The following is a 24,841-nucleotide window of genomic DNA, read 5'->3' as shown; positions in this document are numbered from 1 at the left end:
TAAGCCAAAGAAGTTTTGAACCGTCAGCATTTATCTCTGTCATCTTCTTCGGCCTTTTCTGTTTCACCTTGAGTCATGGATTTTGGTTTCAGTTTTATTGGCTCTAAAATAAATTATGTGAAGGACTGCTGACAGCGACCAATAGAGGTAGAATAGAGCGTCTGTCAGGGTCAGGTATTGCAGCTCTATTGTCCCTGTGATCTTCTATTTCGATTGGTAGGCACTAGCATGTACCTTCTATGCTGAAGTCACTATTTTCCTTCAAAAAAGTATGATGGTACTAAATAATTGCCATGCTCATACAGTATACAATAGTACATAAACTGAATTACCACAGTACAAATCCAAAATGCTAATGTTAAAAAATGGTTAGACATTCTACTAACAGTAAGCAACTACCTCAACTAGCAGTCATTAGACTATTAGTAGACCTTAGTAGATCTTCTAATGGCTTTATTTGAAGTAAATGAACACACAACATGCGACTATCCAGAAACTTTGGAAGTCTATGTCAACACATTCATACTAACCTAAACTGACTTATAGTTGGTAGAAGGTCTAAAAGTGGACTATCAAAATAAAGTATAACCCATCTTTTATACTTTTGATGATAGTGGTGGTGGTGTTTGCAATGTGTGATCCATCACTGATACAAACTATTATAAAATTAGAATGGCCAATAAAAAGCTTCAAATTGCTTGAACCTCTTTTGAAGCGATGCTAAAAATACATTTAAGGTTACTTTACAAAGTGTTTTCTTGAGGAAGTCACTTGTGCTTGGTTTTACTTTACCTAATTTACTAACCATGCCACAGATAAATAACTGCTATCCCAAATATCCAATCAAATCACAGTCCGATAGTTCTTGGCATTACCCACATTTTATCTTTCAATCTCGCCAAACATGGATTATTTACGTGCATTTATTTTTCAACATTGTGGTAAAAAGAAGTTTTTACCACAAAAGCCAGCACCTAACAAAAGAGTTTTGTTTTGTCCTTCACAAATTATTTTGAAATGAAGTGAATGAACCACGCTTGAACATGAACTTACAAATTGTCAATGACAGATCTAAAATATTTTAGAAAGGGGAATAATTTATTAAGCTGTTTATGACAAAATCCATTTTACTATTTGTTTACACTCCATTAAATAAAGCTATAAAGCGCCACATTATATATCCATGTGCGAATTGATATCCATTAGCGTGTTGTTTAATATTTATGACATGTTGACTGTTCAACTTCCTTTGTAATCACTCACTTTTATAAAGTTGATAAATTTAAAATGTTCTGAGTTCAACAATACCACTATTTCTGTTAAAAAATTTTTGTCAGATTAAAACAGCAAGACTTCTAACCCCGTTCTGAACAATACCAGCTCTTCAGTCTGATTACTCATCTTATGTATTTACTGTAACAATGATGATTTTGTTACAATCACAATAGCATTACACAACACACATTAGTGTATATCTGTGTATTTGCGTGCTTATAATCCGAGTTTTGTAGTGATAACTAGAGGACATACTAAATTAGTTGATCCCTATTGTGTGGCGGATATTAGGTTAAAGAGAGCACGAGAGGAAGGAGAGAGAGAAAGGAATTGCGTGTGTGTGTGTGTGTGTGTGTGTGTGTGTGTGTGTGTGTGTGTGTGTGCAGCTTTCACTGCCAGTAAACTGTGTGTGTGATAGTAGCAGAGCAGAGAGAGAGGATTGAAATGAAAAGATGAGAGCTGTGAAGGAGTTGAGTTACAGCACACAAGGACAGAAAAAGAGAAAGAAAAACAATGGCGGTCGTTAAAGGGAATGTGGCAAGTGTGTGGCAGACGCCGCTGAACCGGTGACCTCAGCTGCTGCGGAGCTGGCTGTCTGCGGGCAGCAGGGCGACAGGTGAACGCCTGCTTACGTTTGCCAGTTTGGGATAGCTGGAAGCGACTCATTTCCACACCTGATTCACGTGACGCTGAGACAGAGCCACCCGCTCAGCACACACACACACACATATGTGCGGTACAACACTTTCTAAAAGCAAGGCAACGCAGTGCTAAAAATATAAGCGTTCGCATAAGAACATGCTTATGCACTGTGTTAATGCGTCACTGGAGAGGAAAGCAAAATCACACTCTACTTTCATCACAGACACAGCACTGTTTGGCAGTCGTCCAGCGAATACTACAGCGTTTAGTGATAACATTATCACAAGTCTACCACGCACCTCTCAGCAGGGGGGCAAACCAGGGGATCAATGAGGTTTTATTACGCCCAAAACATGCGGAGCCTCAATCCACCTTATCTGTGTGTGCATTAGGTGTTGAGACACACACTACATGCTATTCTGAGAGTTTCACTCCACGAAATCGTGGCGGAGAAGTGTGTTTAAGTGGTCAGGTTATAAACAGTTCTCAATTAAAAAGATACGTTTGAGAAGTTTGCTTTTCGTTTTCTCTCGATTTCTCCACTTCCCCAACTCAACACCTACACTAAAGTTTCCTAAAAGAAGATTTCCTTCACATTGCCTCTAGAAGATCCTTTTAGGCTCGCAAAAGAACCGTTCTTAAAAGAGCCGTTTTTCCCGCTATAAATAACTTTTGTGGATCGGAAAAGGTTCTATGGACGCTAAAGGGGTCCTCGTGGGACCGCATACCAAATGCAACCGTTTAAGGCGTTTATCGTATGCGTATCTTTCTTTAATCAGGTGTTCCATTGAAGGATATCTTGTGGTCTGCAAGTCATGTTCTCAGGCCATAGCCATATCATGGATATGAGAACTCATTGGAATATCTGTATTTCTGATCTTTTCCTTTGAATCATCTCTGTGTGTGTTCTCTTTAACCATTTGCTCTAACTTGTGTGTTCTTCTTTGTGTTTGTCAATTAGAATCAATTTGTAAATTCAGCTGTCAGTGGCATTCTGCCACCCATCATATTACACACACACACACCCCTCACCCTGACTGTCTGCGGAGTGTGTCGAGCTGCTGTTATTCTAGGGCGTAATGACTTTGTTCAGTGTGTGGGGCAGTTGCTGTCGTGTGTGTGGGTTTTGGGCTGCTTCTGACACTTTTTATTTCTTCATTTTTCAGGTTCAGCTAGCCCGCTGGCCTGGATAAATGCTTTGCTTTGCTAAAACATTAGTAACATGACATACACTACCATTCAAAATGACAGAGTGAGTAAGTTAGTTTTTTAAGAAAATGATTCAATTACTTTCTATAAAGGAATCCTGAAAATCCACATAATCATTTCACAAAAAATGACTACAGGTCAATCTTTGATTTCTGAAGGATCATTAAAGGACACTAAAGACAGGAGTAATGATGCTAAAAATTCATCTCAGTAAATTGCATTTAAATAAATTACTTTTAAAAATATGCTCAAATTATTCAAAATTGCTTGAATCAGTTTTTAAAATGTCTAAAAGTCTTACAGACCTTATATTTTTGAATGGTGGTTGTACATATATATTTATAGATACATTTATTATAATTTTATATAGCTGACAGTCTTATCCCAAAATTACCATCAATTCTCACAATATGCTGTAAAGACATGAAATAAAACTAGGTTTTGAGGGAAAATAAGAATTTTGTCTTAAATGGATGATGCATTCAGTGCACCCATTTTAGCTGTAGGGTCAAAAGGTCACTTTATTTCAGAGTGTATTAGGTTGTTTATCCCTGATACTTTTTGTTTTTAGTAAAGACATGATTTGTGTGTGTGTGTGAGTGTGTGTGACCACAGGCCTGTGTTTCTTTGCTCATTTTATCAGGCTTTCATGAGTCATGGCGCTGAAGGTCTGAGCCACTGACTCAGGAGAGATAAAATGGGTGTGCATATGTTTTTGTTTTCAACCGGTCATGAGTTCCAGAATCTGTGTGTGTTATTGTCTCAGAGGTCAGGCTTCCCTCTGTTCTTTGTTGTAAGGAGCTGCATTAATGATTACAGGTTTTGCTCCTTTGACTTCCTGTGTAATTAGCTTGCGGCTAAATCAGCCACACCAACCATCGACATAGCATGTTTGTGTGTGTGTGTGTGTGTGTAAGTCGTCATTTTGTCTCAGATGAGTGGCGTCACTGAGCTGTTCAGGTGGTGTGACTCATTGGAGTCAGGTAGAGGGATGTATTAAACACACAGGAGCTGCGGCCAAGTCAAACAGTCTCCATGTGTTTGTCAAGGCTGTCCTCCAACAATGCAATCAACACTCAAACACACTTACACTCATTTTCCTCTTTAACTACAGGCCTCTAGCTGTGATTGGGAGTTCACGCACTGTTGTCCTCAGGTTTTAGAGTTCTGGGTGTGTGTTTGCTGTGTGTGACATTTTCTTCTTGCGCTGTTATTGAGATTGTCAGGTGAACTGAGTCTTAAAGGGACAGTGACAGAAAGCGCGCCAGGCGTGTCCTCCTGCGGGGCTTATGCTGTGATCTGTTGGTGCGCTGTAATTACAGGTCTGATGTCAATTGTCAACAAATTATGGGGATCGTGAGTCGCTCTCTCTGACACATACACACATATAGTCACGCATACATTCACGACACAGGCTTATCGCGTACACACAAACAGATATTTTTAGCCACTTGAAAATGCAGACTTCTACTAGACTCTTAATGGTTTTGGTAATTGAGGTGTCCAGAATATGAAATTTCCTTTAAGTAACCAGGAGAGACATAGAATATTTATAAAAAGAATAGTTATTACAGAGATATTGAATTTATATTCATATTGAATGCAGTTAGTTGAACTTTAAATGACTTGGGCAATTGTTTCTGATGCATATGGGTAAAAATTAATGTTGTTGGTAAGCTTAACAAATTTACTTTAGTGTAATTTCTACTGAAGCGTGTATGTTATTTAGATATACTTTTGCATATAGTTTCTACATTTGAAATTCATGAACTGTAGCCTATGTAATATTGCATAACAGCATGCCAGTCAACACATCAAACAGTTTATTAAATGTTTGTTTATTAAAAACAATGATTTTAAAATTTGAAACCTACAAAGTGCATTGTATTTACTTACTTTAGGTACACTTTCTTGGGTTTTCATTTCATGAATCATTGTATTGTAAATACAGCTTTGAAAATATACTTTTAAGATTTGAAGTGCACATTCTATATAATTAGGCACACTTTATATATATTTTTACAAAGTAAAACTGAGATATTCAATCAAATGTCCCTGGGCTGATCATTGTTTTTGATTCTAAAGTTCTGAAACTTCCACATACTATTTATAATATTACACTAATAATCCAAGTTATTTAACTTTTTCTACTCCTGTCTCTGGACAGCATTTAATTCATTTAATTTGTGGCAAATTTGTTCCAGTGTTCACCGCAGAGGGTTGCAGAAACCCTGTACCTCTGAAGTTTTAGAGAAGGAAACATCTTTCTGCAAAATATGGGTTCAGATCAAGGACAAAGAAAAAGTGGGCAACAAAACGGGTGTTGCCATTGCATCGTGTGTGTGTATCAGTGAGCTCTTTTCCTGCCATTGCCCAGTAACTAGATGTTCGTGATTGCGGTGACCTGTCGGGTCATAAAGAGGGCATCAGAGGTGGATGGAGGGTAAATCAACACCCCACTGCTCCATGCAGCACTTAGAGACCCTCGCTGACCACCCACACCAGACAGCATCAGCAGCTGATGGATAACAGCTATCTGTCTCTATGGTGACATGAGAGTTCCTTTGCATGCCCTCTAAATATTTACTACATCAGCGCCAATCAAAGGACAATGTCACAAAAGCTCCATTGTACCCATAGAAAGAGAGGGATATGGAGTCTGTTTGAGAACCATGAGTCCAGTGATATCATATTAATTGCCATCTGTGACACTTGGTTTCCCCTGATTCTATTTACAATTCGTAAAACCCTTCTTCACACACATATTTGGGAAGTTCAATGCTTGGTAAAATGATAAAACCCTTTCACACAAAGGTGATTGATTGATCAAAATATTTATTCAAATTCTGCCTTTATGTTTTGCAAAATCAATGAATCAAGCTTTAAAATGAATATAAAGTGCCAACAAACTTTCTTTCCTTACACTTTAGACATTCATTCAAATGTACAGAAATAAAGCAGGATTGTTAGTTCCAAAAATAATTTGTGCTATTAAAAGTTATTTAGACTATTATTTTTCTTAACAAATTTCTCAATAAATTTAATACATTTATTTTAATTTATTATTTTATTGTAATAATTATATCATTCTATAGTATTGTTATACACAAAATAAATAAATAAATAAATTAAATGTAATAAAAACTTTATTTTTAAGAGGCCTCCAAAGAGTAGAGTTTTTTGCAATGGCACTTTACTTGGATGGAATTTTACCACCAGAATGAACAAAAATAAACATTTGTCAACTCTTATGCAGACTTGTCCAAAGCACAGCATCTCTGCAGTGACAACATATAAAGTGCTTGTGCTATTGATTTGAATAGAGTCAGAGTCAATTCACTGCCATTAACACACTGAACCTGGAGTATCACAATGTTATGTAATTCTATTTGTGTGCTTGCATGTGTGTTTGTTATTCTCAACATTATGGGCACCAAATAGGGACCACGTCCTCACACAAATATCGAAATACCAGAAAGCATGCAACATAGAGAAACTCTAATATGTTTGGGGAGAGAAGGAAAAGTTTATCAGTATGTCTGTAAAGTAGAATTACTGCCTTGGCAAGATTGCGATATTGCACAGTCAAGCCAAAAAACATTGATTTTAATCAAATCTAATATACATTTTCTTCTACATTAAATATTTAGACATAAGTCATTATATCATGAGCATATTTTAACTAATTCAGTTATACTGCAAGTTACAAGTTATACGTTACTGAATAAATGAGTGAATTGGTGGTTTGACATATAGTTGATGAGTGTGTGTGACTGTCTGTCTGTGTGTTTGTGTGTGTGTGTGTGTGTGTGTGTGTGTGTGCACGCGTGTGTGAGTGATCTCTCATTAGAGGCCAGAGCAGCGGCTTAAATAGACTTTGTATTGTTCTGGGCAGGCTGATTAAGCGTTGCTGCTGGTCACACTCACACACACACCTGTCATATCCATCATTTGTTCCATCTAACACACCATTCTGATCCCGAACACTCATCATATGTCATTTTAAGTGATTAATGCTATCACACTATATAAGAAGAGTATCGTTAAACAGTGAGCATTTTGAATGCAACACACCACGCCAGGAGTTTCTTTCACAACATGCAGCGCTATTTTTTTAACTTAACAACATATCTGTGATAGCTTCTAAAGTAAAAACTGTCTGGAAAGCAGGAATACTCAAATAATCTTACATAGCGTTTATTCGCTTTATTGATGAGCAACCATACAAGCCTTTCTTTTAAAAAGTCAAATTGTACCTCGCCCGATGTCTTATCTGATGCTCTACGCTTTCATATATCCACTATAGGTCACTTCACAATACTTCCAAAGCTACTACGTCTGTTATATTAATTATAAAGACATTTTTTAAACAGATAACATATGTTTTGTGAAATCATTTTGCATATGGAGCACTGTAAAGCGCACACGCTGAACGCATGTGGCAGGTGGAGGTGTGCAGACTTCTGGCAGCTTTTTAAGGACTTTGTGGCAGAGATCCAAACTAAATATCTCCTAACATTACGCACACATTCACAGCACTTCACAACGTGCTGACGGGCCCAAAGGGCTTTCCTACTCACTGCATGTGTGCCTTGAGATAAATGACATGAGATAACGGCAGTTCTTTTTCTGATCATCTTTCGCTAATCAGATCTTATTAAAAGGTTAAATGGTTTTCTCAAAGCATTTTCCCCTCAACGCTGATGAAGTCAGTGGAGAGTAAAAAGAGAAACGTATGTGTGCTTACAGTGTGTCTGACTTTGTTCATCCTACACACTTTTCTCTGCTGCTTTGATGGTAAGATGTTTGAGTTTTTGAGCGTGTGTGTGTGTGTGTGTAAGGGGTGGTCAGGAACACTATGTCTGTTTCGTGTAAAGATCTGAGGGCAAAGAGGAGGGAAGTGTGCCGGTGGGGCAAACTCATTCCAACATGGACACTATTATCAGCTCAGCATAACGCTGCAGTTAATGCCTGTGCCAATGTTTGAGGTCTACAACAAACAAATTTCAGCTAACTAACGTCAAACCCAAATTTAAATAGGCCGTCATCGTAACAACGATGACACTGAAAAACACGCATAAGGTTGAGGGCAAAAACGCAACATTATATATAATGTTTCATTAATAATACCAGGCGTTGATGAGATTTTAATGGTTTTCTCTGGAGCTGAATGACAAGTCGAATACCTTAAACTTTTTGCTTTGCCTTGGGTTTTTGTTTCTCCTGCTGAATTGTTTGCTTTCTTAATGTCTTCAGTTAATCCCTAATGAGGCTGGTTTGGGTGGAGGTTTGTGTGTGTGTGTGTGTGTGTGTGTGAACAGAGATCTCTGAACTCTGTGTATATCTCTAGGATTAGAAGCATCGCTATCATTCACAGACGTTTATGGAAACCAGCAGGTAAAACAAATATATTTAATTTTATTATAAATGTACTTAAAATGTAAAGCATCTATAATTCATTTCATTATTGTAGCTAGTCAAAAACTAATATTCAATCTTCAGTAATTTAAGATATCGGTACTTTTTATTTTCTTGATTATTTACCACCAATAATGATCATTTATTTGAATTAGTATTTTGGTCACTTAAGATGTCCATAAAAGTTTCTTTCAAAGTGTAGACAAGCGTTTAAGATCCGATTTTTAAATACATTACTATTGTATTTCTTGCTGAATTTTTGTTAGATATAATTGTCACTAAACGGCGAATGTGCAGACTTCATTTTGTATTGATTTTGTACTGTTTCAAAAAGTGAAATGCTTATTTTACAGTATATAGAAATTTGAATTTCTGCTTATTTGTTATATTCTGTCCGATAAATTAATCAACTGCAACTATATAAAATACTACAGTGTCCATGTATGTGTTTCAATTGTATGAAGTGTGAAAATCCTTATAAAATGAAAAATCTGAGCTTTGGAAATTCAGTCATTGTCGGTGTCTATGAGATTTTTATTTCCCCGATTTTCAGAACTCTTTTCTAGCCAAACGTGGCAAGCGTGTCACAAAAAGCCAACCCTCAAGCCGTTGTCGCTGCAAAGGTTTATGTAATATTGATGGATGCTGAGAATTTAATCATTAATATAAACAGTTTAATAACACATGCGCCAAATTTAGCACGGTCCTTTTATAGTTTAGATAGTCTCTGTCTGGTCGTAGTATTAATCACCACGCCGCCCCCTCTGTGGTAAATGTTGTAGCAGAGACAGACATATCTCCAGATGGCTGGTTTGAGGAAGTGGAGCTGAAGCGGAGGGATTAGAGCTCTGTTGCCCGTTACCCCACATGAAAAGGGCTGGGAGGGGTGTCATCTGCAGAACGTGCAGCACACGTGCAGATCAGCTTCTCTAGCACATGTGTACACACGCGCACACACACTCGAACCTGAAACTTCGGTTCAATCCGGGTGCCATGGCTCAATATGCTTTGCTCAATATTTCAGTTGTGGTGGGATGTGCTTAGAACAGCCACACACTCACACACAAACAAAGGAAGCGTACACTAGCTTTCATTTAGTAATCATTCTATTGAAAGAGAGATAGCCCTGATTAAACTATTTTAAAGAAGATAACACTGTTTACGCTGTTTGGTTGAGAGAAGGAAATTAGATTAAAAAAACACATCGGTTTCACGTGTCGGTCTCTGGCTTCGGAGGACTAGCGACAGATTGGATCGCGGTCGTCGGTAACTTCTATGTTTGCAGCTTTAGGGATGTAAGTAATTACCCTGCACAAATTTGTCATTCCTAATTTCAAATTGGAACATTTCTATTTATGCATCTAGAAGTTTTTTGCACTTCGCATCTTCCTCTTCTCTTCCTCTGCGGCGTGGGGATGTTATGAGCCGTCTGTAAAACTAACAGCATGTTGATGTTCCTCTGGCCGCTATTGTTTAGCCGCTTTTCTTTCAGGCCACATTAAACCCTTTATATAGACAGTAAAAGGTCCATTTGAATTTGACTTCAGAGTCGAGAGAGTCCTCCCTGCCCCTGGCCTCAGCTTGTCCAGAGAAAGAGAAGGTGTCTGATCAAGCCCTGGAGGGTTCAGCCCTTTATGGGCTTCTGAAGTCTTTTAAAGCGGATCTTATTGGGAATGGCCTTGGCCGAGGAGCAAACTCTCTACTCTCTCGGATCCAGCATCTCCGCTTGAAGGTGAATTTCAGTGTTTTGGTGCTGGTCCTTCCTGGACTACTTATTGAGTGGGTTTCAGTGTAAACAGCTGTGGACCAGATTGGGGTGGGTTGTGGGCTGAGCTGGTTCTGGGCAGCCCTTGGGCTACAATCTTCTGGGTAGTCTGCTGCCAGGAAATAGTGAGGCTGCGACTGATGTGGTCAGCTCTTTGTCACCAGCTGAATTTCGGGTGGGTGAGAGTGTTTTTGTGCGTAATGAGTGTTTTTGAGTATGTCTGCTGAGAGACAGGCAAGAATCCTTCATATTCACCTACTGAAAGAGAGAATGCTTACGAGAAGTTTCTCTGCTTTTGAGAATGATCAACACGCAAGAAACCAGAATGGGAATTTGTAGGACCGCTCTTAAGAATGAATAATGCACCGGAGTGGGGTGAAGTATTGTGGGAAAGAGTGTAAAATGGGGGGATAAAGAAGAACAGGGACGTCAGTCAGCTCAGTGCAAAACGGCAATAGTCATTGAGTCACCGTCACAGGACGTCCCTTCCTTCACAGGATGAGAGCGAGGGGAAGACACATCAACATGCTCACTTTCCTCTTCAAACAAGACCGTACCTCTGGGGGTTTGGGTCAAAACAGTTTGTCTCGATAATTCAAAGAATATTTTAAACCTTTTTTTTCTTTTGTGAGAGTTATGTTGTTAAGAAAAATAAACATAAAAGAAAAAAAAAGTATAAAATGGAATTAAAATCTAGTATCATTATTTTCGGATTGTTACATAAAATCTATATTACAAAGAAAAAGAAAAATGCTTACTGATTATAATTTATATTTATAAAAAGATTATTTAGACAGCAATAACGTAATGCAGCGTGGAACATATTAACAGAAGTTTTTTTTAAGACAAAAAAGGTCAAAAGAAAAGAAATTCCAGATGGTTAGTCCGCATCTGATTATTTGTTAATTATTTTATCTTCAATAGTGTGTGTGTTGTATCAGAGGAGTAATTGTTAGATCATTTATTCTGGAGGCGAGTCAGTGACACTACGGTGGGAGGAGAGATAGTGGGCGGGGCCAAAGTGCCTTCAACAAGTCAGACAAACATGCTCAGGCAGTCAGTCAATCTCAGGCACTTGCAGGAGAAGTCACTTACCATCTGGACTAGCAGTGGGACAAGACAGGAGAACTTTGAGCTGCACCTGTCCCATACATACACACACACTCAGGAGAGATCACACACAGCCTCTATGTGTGGCTGGGACCAGAGCGTCCTGGTAAGTGACATTTCTCTAAACTCCTTTTTGTGCTCTGCATTTATTTCTGCGTAATTCAGGGAATCGCGTTTACAATGGAAATAATATTTAGTGCTTATTTCTGCTATTTAGTGGTTGTTAATTCTATGTGGTGCGATTTTTTTTTTTTGGAGATATAGAAAAACAGTTTTGAGGGGCTTAGTAATTTTGTAAGTTTACCTTAAAATTGTTAACTGTGATAATTTAGGCATTACAGTTCATTTTAGTATTTAAAATAATTCTTTAAAATGATTTTCGGTATTTCATTCTAAGAAAAACATTTCTGTATTCAATAGTTTTTAGTTTTATTAAATTTAAACTAAACATTTTTTGAAGGATTTTACACAAAAGTAGTATTTTTTTTCTCATTAAACATAACATAGTTTTAGATTGTTTGCGCATATTTTGTATGCATACATCTGATTTCCATGTTTGTTGATGAGGAGTTTCTCAGTTTCATTATGAGTTTTGGTTCTACAGCTGGCCTACGCACACAATTATTTCTAACAAAAAAAACTATTTTCTGGTCTTTAAAAAACATATATATGACGTATTAGTATAATAGGCAATGCTCAACTAGAATTTATATTAAACACAAATCAACTTTTACACAAACCAGTTACAGCTTTGTAAATTTCTGTTTTGAAACATAAAATTGTATAATTCTTATTAAACTGAATTAAAATGAACTACTAACATTTGCAATTATAAGAACAAGCGGTTTTAAATTAAGCTTTAAGTTTAATTTAAAATGTAGTTTTAAACTACATGAATTCACTTTAAATCATTTTAAGAAATGTAATAAAACATTCTCAGTGAAGTATAGCTTTAGTCCTGAACTGGTAACTACATACTTTGCCTTTTGGTTGAAGATTTGTTGTATCGCTTTGGGTCAAAGTTTTTCCTGCTTTGTTTCTATTTCTCACACACACACACACACACACACAATCTCTGGGATGGATTGATGGTTCCGTTGCTCTGCCACTCTGATTCCAATTTTAGCTACATTCAGATGTAGACGGGACTTCCTTCCTCTGTTTTCCTCCATTTGTGACTATTTTTTCACTCGGGAAAGAAAACAGGGAGAGAATAAGACGCATGTTGATAGACAGAAATGAAAAGTAGGGAATGAAAGAGAGACTGTGATCAGTTCTGACCTAAAGAGCGGGTCGATGCACGGCTGTTGTCTTTTATTTACTTTAAGAGCACTTAATGTGTAAAAGCGAATTCTTAGTTTTTATTGTTGTTTAACAGCTCGAATGTAGTAGTTAATTAATTCATTTTGCATAAAAGTTTTTGTAATTAGTTGTAATTAGTTTTAAAGAAACTATAAACTATAAGATAATTGATAAAGATTAACTTTTACCCTTTCAATTTCTAAGTCATTTAATTCCACAGTTTTTTCTTTTCTCAGGCTGCTTCTCATCACAGCTCGGCCATGCTGACTACTGAGGATCACCCTACACCGTGAGACAATGAGGAGCTCAAGATGGATGTAGAGGATGTAGACATGACAAAATGGACGGAGGAAGAGTTTGAGGAGAAATGCACGTACATCGTAAAAGACCACACCTGGGAGGGTCCTCTGGAAAACACAGAGCTCACCCGGGCCGGGCGTCCTTACCCAGAAACCTGGCATTCAAACACCCAGCAGACTCTAAAGAGGTATGACACGACGCTCTGCGCCATCACATATGCAACGGCATTACGCATGATGTACTCATGGCCTCCAGGCTTCCTTTTTGAAATGTGCCACGAGATTCATCGGGTTACAACTGCAGACGTCGCGTGCCATCTGCTAATAATTGTTGTCTGCTTGTATGAGTGTACTGACAGTAAATCTGCAAAGCCGCCTCAGAGTGTCACATTATCAAACTCCAAAGAAGCGGGTTCAAGCAGAATTCGGGTGGTTGTGATTCTTGTTTAAACAGCATCTCCATAAAGCCGCACCTACTGATCACATAACTGGCATTAATCTTCTTTATCAACACTGTCAGGCCCGTTTTTAAGCTTGTTTTGTAGAACAAAAAAAGTCCCTGTCTATGTCTGTGTGCTTAATAATTTCTAGCTCACATTGTTACTCAGCTAACACAAACATCCATACATCAGAGAGCCACATGACAAGCTCCTCAAGCAGCCGGGTGCAAAAGTTCCAGAGTGCCATCTATCAAACCTGTTTTATCTTCGGCAGACTGCCATGTCTGTGTTCATGACAATCCACAAACACACTACTTTCCACCTTTCTAGCGCTAATGACGGCAGAAGCTTTGAATAGGATTAAGCCTCTCTTATTTTGAAAGTGTTTATAGATCAATAGGAACAGGGTTATAGATTTTTTCATCAGTCGCTCTGTCTGTCTTATCTCTTCCTGTGAGGAAAAGACCGAGCCTCTTTTTATGAGCACGTACTTATGAGGTGATAAGGAGTTAACCCTCTTTCTTCAGAAACACCTGAGCTTCAAACAGGAAGAGAGTGAGTGAAGTCATGTGTTTCACAGAGGAAGATTATGAGGATGAGAGAGTATTGATAGGGAGAATGTTTAATAAGTTGAAAAGTAGGGGTTTGGGTGAGGGCGGGATCTTTAGATAGAAGAAGGGTCGAGTTATGCGAAATCGTAGGCATTTAAAATATTAATATTGTGGCTTTGATTTTAAAATTCTTTAGTTTAAATAATTATATAAATCCATTTAAAGAATCAGTTTATAAATTCATATATATCAATATTTCTATCAAACAAAGCACCTGTATGATTCTGTATTGTAAGGAGTGGTTAAGCTTTGGTGAGCACCTCCTCAGGAGTGTCTGTTCGGATAATAAGAGGCTAAACAGGACAAACGAATAGTTTCTCTCAGCCTTAGGACACAACCTTGATGACCTTTAGCTTCCTGTGGCTGTCAGGAGAGGTGACGGGTGAAGAGAGGCATGGCTCCATGTCTTTCAAGTGCGCACATCTGGCTGACTGTCAATTAATTACCCCTCTCTCACACTCACACACACTCTGTCTCGCTAATACTGTCAAGCTAATTTAATTCGTTATTTTTCCACAAAACAAAACTGAAACTGAGATACTACCCTTTAAACTTCATCTGCCTCTTTTTAACCACCTGTTTTCCTACTTTTTTAACCAGGTAATCGGTGTAGTAAGCAGAGAATACATCCCTAAAGGCACACGGTTTGGCCCTCTTGTGGGAGAAAGTTACACTGCAGAAAATGTCAGCAAAGATGCGAACAGGAAGTACTTCTGGCGGGTGAGTTGTTTTTTCATAATCTTTCAATAAAGTTAAAGCAGACAAGAAAAAAAAATACTGGGTCACTTCCTGTTCCACTGACTGACTTCCTATGTGACATCATGGGCTAGATGTATAAGCAGTGCCTTTATATTCTCAGAGCGATCAGAAACTGCTGAGTAAAGATCTGCTGTTTTGGGAACTGCGTTTCTGTACTGGTGCTGAATGACTGAGAGAGCACTGATACGTTCCATGAAGTATAATCTTTATTTGACTGTGCAGCGTTCTGAGCGTGTGGGACAGGAAGTGTAGAATGACTATGCATTTATACTGCTGCGAATATATCTTTCTTAAGAATATGTTCGCTTCACAGATAATCTGTGTCATTGCAGTTATTCAAAATGTTTGACCAGTGAAAAAAGAAATCCCATTGCAACATCACAGTTGCCACTACCATTAAATGCCACTAACAGTTAAACCAGAAACATTTCTCTCACTCCTCTGTGAATTGCAGCTGTGGTCTACAGCTGTCGTCACGGAGAAAGTGCAAAGTCAATCTGCTCTGGTTTTGTGTTGACTTATTTTCTGTCACTTCCATATTTTTGCCAAATCGAAGATCCCCAAGTGGAACAACTCTGGTCTTTACCTACCAGACACAGCACTGATATCATTGTTTCCTGTGTTACTGTCAGTCCGTCACCATATGGTGCAGGGCAGGTGATTGCAGAGTCACTGGTTAGTGTTCTCAAGAATAGAGAAAGAGTGCTAGAGGAAGTGTAGTGTTGACGTTTCGGAGGGAAGCCTTGTTTGTGACGTTTTGTAAGTGTTCCTGGAACTTGCAAGCTTAGTATAAACAACACACTGAGACAGGCGTCCCCCTACCATACTTCAGACGAGACCTAAGAATGCATCAGAGGGCTGGATGGAGATACTCTGAGATACTCTGTGAATATTAGTGTGGGGGAGTTTGCTGACTCACTATGAGACTTTATAGGAGCGAACCCCACTCGTCTGTCTCAAAGACATAAGAGCCACACTGAAGAACTAGAGAATATAGAATTGTAATAAAAGACAAAGAATGTTACTGTAATTAAAAAAGAACTGGTCTTAATTTTTTTCATTGTGTTTTCTAGATATACTCAAGTGGGGAGTTCCATCATTTTGTGGATGGACTAGATGAAGAGAAGAGTAACTGGATGCGTTATGTGAATCCAGCTCACTCCCAGCAGGAACAGAACCTTGCAGCCTGCCAAAACGGCATGAACATCTATTTCTACACGGTCAAGGCCATTCCTGCAGATCAGGAGCTACTGGTGTGGTACTGCCCTGAGTTTGCCCGTCGTCTCAACTATCCTGCCTCTGGAGAAATTATGATGCAAAAACTCAGTAAGTTCACAAAAAAATATTTTCTACTTGCCATAGACCTGGACAGATATCTGTTCCTTGTTATCTCAGTTTAAGTCTAGAAAGACATACCTTTCCCACTAGAGATAGACTCTGTAAGCATTGTGCAAACACACCAGCTTCTTCCCTTTCATCTCTGTTAAGATCAGAATTCTTTGAACTACTCTATTTCTCTCCTTTCTTCCTGTACAATGTTTTTGTTCAGACTAATTACAAAGAATAGGAATGCAATGTTGTAGCCATTGGTGTTTGAGGACGGTCTTTAAACATGAAAGTGCAGACTAAGATTTGTTTTGCCCAACATACTTAACCAGCAATAAAAGTCTCTAAGCTAAAAAAAAAAAAAAAAACAAGACAGAAGGAAAGATTGATACGGAGGAGAGGGGAGATTATAGGTAGGTGAACAGACCAGTCAGTGTGACTCCTCTCCCCAGAGTCATGCTTGCATACCCTGGGGCCACTGGATGTAGCCGACCCCTTGAGCTCAACACACACACATGACAAGTCTGTAATTACACCTACTCAGTCATGTCTACTGCCCCTCTACCTGCAGCCTTAAGGAAAAATAGCCACTGCATCTCAAAGGCGGAACAGTAGCAACCCCAAAGAAACCTGGTCTATGACTCAATTAACAGAATGAGCTGATCTGACTTACACAACCTCCCACATGAAACTGATTTAGATAAGGACTTTCTATTTCACTAGTCATGTCTGGTGTAAAATGACAGCACATTCAGCCAACATGTATCTCGAGTCCCTTCATTCCTTTGTCATCCTGCCTCAGGAGGTGTGGGAGGAACTTCTTCATTTGTTTGCCACTTTAAGAGTAAGGAGAGGCTAGTAAGAGCGCACAAGAGAAAAAAACCATTCCATTGACTAGTTGAACTTCCTGGCGGCAGGGCTGTGCTGACAGATTGATATCTCTGTGATCGCCTGCTGTTTGTTTTTGGCAAGCTCTCTAGGGAGAACAGAACTGGTACTATCTGTGGAAGAGAGGTGGGAGGGGAGAACTGATAACCTCTCGGTTTGTTTACACGAAGCTGCCAGGACAGAAGGATAGGGGAGTAGAAAGTCTGGTTCATCATTTAAGGATACTTATCATACACACACTCATATTCACACTTGAATTCTACACAATTAACCCCGTGAAAGTTCAATGAACAGGAAGCAGGAAGTTATTTAATTGTTTACATCCTTTTGAAGGAGATTAACAGTGAAGTATTTGAAGTAATTTTCTAATTAGCTTTCCACCTTTCATCAAATTTGAGTGGCTGGAAGGTTCAGGGTGGTTTATAAAGGGTCTATATGTTTATGTATGTTTTATTCATATTTCACTCCTCATTAGATTTATAACTGTGAATTCTGCAAAAGCTTTTAAGTTTAGCACTTTACAGAAATTTGGAAACTCGGTCACTAAATTAAAACCTTCACTGGTCTCTGTGGACCCTAAAAAGGAGAGATCTAGGCATGTAGATCCCTATTAGCAGGACGCCATCAGTCCCCCCACACCCACTCAGTGAACCCCATTAGATAGTATCAGTGCATCCATCCCACCCTGACCGGGGCGGCTGTCAGGCCTCACATCCTGTCTGTAGACCCTAACACGGGATAATTTGTCAAACTGTCACACTAAGTGAACCACTGGGGTGCTTTGTTGAAATTTGCTTTAAGAAGAGCTGTATCCTCTGGGACAATGGAACTGCTGTGTCCCTTAAATAACTGTAACTGGAAATGGTCAGGAATTGAGAACGTGAACATGTAAAACATATTGCAAACAGACCTATATCAGTGAATCTAAATTAATAAGAAAATGAATAACATATATAATTTTTTTTTTTTGTGTGTGTGTAAACAGAGCAGAGCCTGATCGAAGCCACACAGCAAGCGACTGAAGTCAAGCACCCAGTGAAAAGAGAACACAGTGTTTCAGAGATTTTGAAAGATGTACTGCAAGAACCCAGCAGACCACTTCCCACCGTCCCGTTGCCCCAACAGCCCAGACCGACCTCTTTACCCCCAGTGCTGTCTATCCACTCCGCCCTTCCCTAGCGAAGACTTTTTAAAGACTACCACAGTGTTTGGCCTCCCGAACCGCTCTCACAGAAAGTGTTCAGTGACACCCAGCCCTTCAGCACACAGCAGTCCGGAGAGCAGTCCAGAAAGCAGTCCCACACCAGCATCCCTTGAGCCAAGAGACACCTTCTCTCTTTCTCTCCAGCACTCTATAGCCGTGGCCTGAACCACTACCCAGGCTACTCACCAGCAGCAGGCTCCATGCCATTCTACCCTAACCCGCACTATTCTCGCTACCTCATGCCCCACTACCCTGTTAGTAGTTTGAGTGGGCCACCTACTTTGGGCGGTATATTTCACACATGTACCCCTTTTATAGTGGCTTGGTACCCCTCATGTACCCTTCCCACCTGGCATGCTTCCGTCCGAGGGTAGTCGACAATTTCTGCTTCCACCTGACTCTCCGGCTCCCAGGACATCCTGCTACCAGCGGCCACAGTGCCTTTTCTGCAGCCACCTCTCTGAAAGACAAACCAGCTCATGGGCATGGGCATGGGCATGGGCACCCTTATGCTCCCGCTGGTGGGTCCCCAACAGCTGGCTCTGCAGCCTCTACAGGACGTGTTCCTACCAAGCCTACCTCAGCAATCCTAAATACCAGCCGCTCAGAGGAAAAGGCGATCAATCTCAGCAAGATGAAACAAGGCTCCTCAGGCTACAAAAGTCTAGATTACCCACTTAAGAAGCAGAACGGGAAGATCAAGTATGAGTGCAATGTCTGCACCAAGACTTTTGGTCAGCTGTCCAATCTCAAGGTAAGCAGGAGAACAGTGCTTCCTTTTTGATGAAAAGAAAATGTGTGCTACACATCTGTTACAAACTTTCCTGGTAGTACCTAGCTTACCTGTCTTCATTTTTTTAGGTGCACCTGCGAGTCCATAGCGGTGAACGACCCTTTAAGTGTCAGACCTGCAATAAAGGTTTCACTCAGCTGGCCCACCTGCAGAAACACTATTTGGTCCACACAGGAGAGAAACCCCACGAGTGCCAGGTAAATAATACCAACAGTTTCAGTAACCAGTCAATTCCTTATTTGAGTATGAGATCCTAAAACTCTGCTTTCACCTCGCAGGTGTGTCACAAGCGCTTCAGCAGCACTAGCAACTTGAAGACCCATTTGCGACTGCACTCTGGTGAAAAGCCCTACCAGTGCAAGATCTGCCCAGCCAAGTTTACACAGTTTGTCCACCTCAAGCTGCACAAACGGCTGCACACAAGAAACGTCCACACCAATGCCCGCATTGCCACCGTAACTACATTCACCTCAGCAGCCTGCGGCTCCACGTCAAAGGCTACTGCTTAGCGGTTTCTCCTTCCCCAGCTGCAGTCTTGATGAACTCAATCGGCAGAGCGAGAAATCGAGCGCTTTGACATCAGCGATAATGCGGATAGACTGGAGGAAATGGAGGGGTTTGATGTGGAGAGCATGGTAGAGAAACAGATTTTTGGCCTGCTCTGGCAGGAGATGGATTTTAAGGCGTCTTATCACAAAGGTAGCACTGGAGGAGATCTGCACCCCCCACCACCTGCATTATCTACATATCGTCTGAGCGAGCATGGCAGTGAGGCTTCTGTCATCAAGGTTCATTGCAGCAGCCCTATCCAGCTCCTACCTGTCAAGGTTAAAAAGGAGACAGAGGAGGCCATGGAAACCTAGCTAACTAGAGGCTTGCCTGACTAGCTCTCTAGGCCAGGTTATGGACAGCCACACGTATACGTAATTCTTCTCAAAGAATCAGGCTATGGCCTTTATGTTCAGGGACTTGAGTACTCAGGGCTAACAGACATCGTTCCAGTCCATCAGTGGTCCAGTATGTCCGACGCAAATTAAAAAGACAATCATATTCTTTTATTAATATTATTATTATTGTTGTTATTAATATTATTTGCTCTTCTTGGTGTTTATTTTAGTTTGATACGTAATCTATTTAATTTATTGTTCAACGCATCATCCTTCACAACCAATACGTGGAAAAAATGTTTACAATGACTGGTTATATCATTGTAATTTACTGTTTTATATATTTCCTTTTTTCTTTATTCTTTTGTGGATAGTAACTGTAAATAGTGTCCCAGTTGACTGTGATTTCATGCATGACTGCAAAGAGCTCACCACATTCAGGTTTATTTTTAATGTGGGCTTTGAAGTCAGAGGTAGACCTTTTTGTTGAAGGCATTTTTTTAAACTATAGGAGAGGTCAGAGGTTACATATCTATGTGTACGTGTTTTACATAACATTTATTCTCTTAAAGTTGAGCTCTACACAATATAATAAGTACAAAAAGGGCATATTATATATTACCGACAACTGTTACCTCAAATGTCAGAGTGAGTGTGTGTGTGTGTGTGTGTGTGTGTGTGTACGGTGTGTGCTTGAACTGAGAGACGTCAGAGTTTGTTTTGCTACTTGAAGAGGAAATCAAATGTCCCAATGTGCAGGTCTACATGTGGTCCAAAGAATAGCAGTCTGTCTAGCTGTCACACACAGGCTGTGAGACTGACACTGCATTTTCTTACTTATGTGTGGCACATTACTGAAACCAAAACGATAAAGAAACGAGAATGTGGAAAAGATAACCAAAGTGAACTCTTTTGTTTATTTTCAGAGATTTGTTCAAGTTCAGCGTGAGCTGCTGCAACTGTCTGCTCTGCAGGTCTGTGATGATGTTTATGGACACTCCACATCTCTTTGGCCTTTGTATGCACTGGTTCTTTTTTCTTTTGTCTTACGTTTGTACCTTTTCTTTGTTTTTATGATTTTGTGTAGCGATATTAGTAGGGCGGTTTATCAGCAACGTGTGCTGCGAGGTAGTAGCGTCTCATACACTTTCTGTCCTAAAGTATGACCAAAGTCTACACCTCATCTTCAGCTTTAAATTAAAAAAAAAGACTGTCTTTGTTTACATACTGGTTTACGTAGCTATTTAAGTACAGCTTTGACAAAATGTAAATTATAATATAAATCTTCACTGATCTAAAGCATTTTTGTCTCTTGTGTGTGTTTTTTTTTTCATGTAAAACGGGGCTCATTCTCCTCTAAACCATTATATGGCACAAAAATTCACCATAGCACTTTCCTAAACATTCATAATTCATGCGTATATTAGGTGGATTCTTGATGTGATTGCAGGCCGCAGCACAGAGATTACAGAATATATTTTGCAGCAAAGGTCTTATTTTTTTCAGCTTTGTATAAAAAGTATACATTTTAAAAAGGATATCTGGCGATCTATCGACCTTGAATTTTTTTTTACTTCATTTTGACAATTTTCTTTTTATTAAACACTCATTTATTAGCAAAAACAAAATGTTTAAAATGCTTTTGCAACAAAGTGCAATATAAAACAGCCACAAACAGACTTGGTTCTGATTCGTAGGCACTTCAAAATACAACAAGCTATCCTTTATGGTGCGTTAAAATCTCTGGGTCTGTGGGTAGCTCCAGGGTAAAAGTTAGCAACACAGCAACCTAGCAATTACAAGATGCTTCATTTGCACTTCCGATGAATAGATCCATGACTAGGCAGACAAAAGAAGCAGTCACCAAATCAAAGTGTAAAATTCCACACCACACAAATCATGACACTGTTAGTAATACCAGCCACAACAGGCCTATAAATACACGCGCTATGGTACAATAATGAAATGCGTATGAATATCAGCCAATTAAAATGGTTCACATTGGCTGTTACTTGTTTGCGATTGTATCAGCAAGTACTGTAGATAAAATAGATAAAAATCCATGCAAGTGACCGTGCAGGTTAAAAGGAAGTGTCCATTTCAAAGTGTTTTCGATTCAATAAAATTCTAATTTTTTGCTTTAAAAGAAATCCAGAGAATAATGCAATATAAAGAACTAAATCTTGGCTGTGAAACCTGACTGTCAGAACTGATGTTTACAATGTGTTTTCCTTGTTAAGCAGATGTGGTAATACATTGCTTATGCAGTTCTGGCTCATGTGCGTCCTCTTCCTAATCCAGTTCTGAGAACGCTGACTACATCAAATGGAATCCCTTTCAGCTCTTCCCAAATTGTACATTTATAGGCCCCATGTGAGCACGCGGATTATATGATAATTGGCTTTCTTCATTTCCCGCTGCAAGATGATGTCTGAATCACTGAAGCTAAAAGGGGAAACACGCAGTTACAGAAACAAGCCTGTCTTCAGAACATCGACAAAAATGAATGGACAGAACTCAAGTCAGAATCCACTGACGTGGTTATACTGTTTAATATTTAGAAAAATAAGAGTCTTCCTGCTTTTTTTTAACATTTATTTATGTTCTAGGAAAAACTGCAAAAACATGTCTATGTGTAAAAATAGCAGGACACAAGTAATGATGTGGTCATAGCATTTAAATCTGTAAGAGTATAAAATAAAAATGCCAACGGAAAAATAAGCCTCTACCTATTTTATTCTGGAAAAACTCCAAAAATACCTGTACATAAAAATAATTCAAAATGAAAATCAAGATTCCAGCTTGAACGAACCCTAGAGGCAGAAGACAGAAAAAATGTATTAATGAAGAATTTAACGTCCTAACCTTCACAATATGACCTCAAAACACTTTTTTAAACTAATTTTTATGTCTGATTCAGGCATCCAGCTCCATATGCGTTTTTTTTTTTAGTGTAGTAAACTCGGGTGAGATTTCCATTAAAAACTACACATTAGAAGAGTATCAGAAAACGTGTTGAATCGAGCTTAATGCATGTCTTAAATTTGAAGTAAATTGCATTTATTAACAAAATGGTTTCTTATTTTCAAGTCTTTTAGCGTTAAAAGAAAAGTTAAGAAAAGTGTCTTTAAAACAGGGTCTACAGAAAACAGGAAAGGAGAATCAAAGGGAGAAAAACAAATACAAGTACCCAAAAAAAAGGACATGAAATGAATTAAAGCAAGGTACAGAAAAGAAAATTATTATCTGGTGTCGTGGGGGGTCATCATCATTGTCCCCCAAATGATCACAGCACCTTGGGGTCCCTCAGCACCTGTCCATTAGGAGCCGGGGTTAATGACAGGTTGGCTCTACGTGAGCGTGAGGGGGTCTGAAGAAAATTAGAGGGCAGCTCACGTTAGAGAAGAGAGAGTTTTGTTGTTGGTTCCTCAGCGATCAACCCCCTCCCTCCGCTCAGTTCCAGGTGTATTCGGAGTATACTAGAAGGTCATTCCGATCGGACAGAGGGGAAAGTTGTCTTCTGACACCTCATATAACTTAACAGGGTCTGGCTGAGTTATGGCCTTCGAGTTTTACTTTTATATCCCAATCAGCAAGCGGAGGGGAGTGGACGACACAAGAGTAATGTGGATAAAGTCTGTAAAAGTGGGCGAAAAACACATAAGAGAGAGCTGAAGGAGACATGAACCCTGTCCGCTTCCTCATTAAATTAACTTCAAAGAGGTTTCGCTGCCTAAAACGGTCAAGTCTTCACCTACTTCCCATGGAGGAAAGCAAGAAATGAAGGAAATGAAGAAATGAGTCGAAAAAAAGAAAAGAAGCGGTACCGTTTTTACTGCTCTTGCAACATGCATCTGAACAAATGTCTGAAGGAGAGATGACAGAGGAAGACGCAGAGGAGGAGAGTGGCTCCTCTGATCTTTTAAGTGACGGGTTTACTGGAATCAGCGAGTGCGTCCAGGATAGCTCTTTATTTAATGAACAGATGAAGAGTGCTCGGCTTCACTTTGATGTCCACTCCGCCGCCACACTGGAGAGACCGCCTCCCCAGCCTTCTTCCTGTGCCTGAGAAAAATAATGGCACTGAGCCCTGCCCCCAGCCGAAGACCACAACATCGAAAGGGGAAACTAGATACACGGGAGATCTTCTGGAGTTATGAACAACAAAAAACTATAACTACAGAGCTACCGAAACCCTTTAGGCCTTGAGTATTGTTATCATTTGTCAAATTTCGGCATCAGTATCGCAAATCTGAAACGAGAAGAATCCACCTCTGTAGAAAAGCACGGGAATTGTAAAGAATACTTACAATATTTGCCAAAATGTGAGGTACGCGCTAGTTTACAAGCATCCCACAATACAAGGCACTCAGCCAAATTGTCCATTTTCACTGTGATGAATGAAACGGACGCACAAGGAAACTTAATTGTTAGTTTCAGTTCAGTCATGATCAGAGTTTACCAGTTTGGTCAGCCATTTTAGTTGGAACTAAATGAAAATGCATAGAAAATGGACAAAATTCGACTAAAGCAATGGAACAAATTAATGACAAGTTAACAAATTCGTAATTTGTGTTTTTTTTTATAAATGAGTTAACGCTGCTACAGGCCTCTCTGAATTTTTTACCTCCTTGACTTTAGAACAGAAACGGATATTTTCTTTTGTATTTCAATGTAAACAGATGATAACAAAAATGTGGGTGAATTTGGGCTTGCCGTCGGTTGTGGGGTGGGATTTAGCATACTAAATGACTGGATAAATGTCATATTACTGAACAATAAAAATAGCAAAATAGTTTGCAATCTGATTTCAGCAAGAAAAACGAAAAGGACAACCAAACACTGAATAGCTATAAAATATTGTTTTAATTAAATGCCTTTTGAATGAATCTAGCAAAGACAGAAAAGCAATC

General features: G+C 39.3%; 1 protein-coding gene across 1 annotated transcript; it reads left to right on the top strand.

Moving 5' to 3' along the window:
- Window positions 1-11,485: 11,485 nt before the first annotated feature.
- On the top strand, window positions 11,486-21,230 carry prdm1a (PR domain containing 1a, with ZNF domain). Its single transcript, XM_043260182.1, is given in 17 exon segments — window positions 11,486-11,525; window positions 12,958-13,153; window positions 13,156-13,208; window positions 14,672-14,791; window positions 15,904-16,156; window positions 18,030-18,150; window positions 18,152-18,375; window positions 18,378-18,542; window positions 18,545-18,574; window positions 18,577-18,657; window positions 18,660-18,683; window positions 18,686-19,002; window positions 19,110-19,238; window positions 19,320-19,464; window positions 19,467-19,559; window positions 19,562-19,591; window positions 19,594-21,230. Coding segments are annotated over 17 exon segments (2,319 nt in total). The 5' UTR covers window positions 11,486-11,498; the 3' UTR covers window positions 19,905-21,230.
- The last annotated feature ends 3,611 nt before the right edge of the window (window positions 21,231-24,841 follow it).

Source organism: Puntigrus tetrazona, chromosome 16 (genome assembly GCF_018831695.1).
Source record: "Puntigrus tetrazona isolate hp1 chromosome 16, ASM1883169v1, whole genome shotgun sequence".
In the NCBI taxonomy this organism is placed as follows: Eukaryota; Metazoa; Chordata; class Actinopteri; order Cypriniformes; family Cyprinidae; genus Puntigrus; species Puntigrus tetrazona.
Note: the sequence above shows the minus strand (reverse complement) of the source record. Positions and strands in the feature narration are given on the sequence as shown.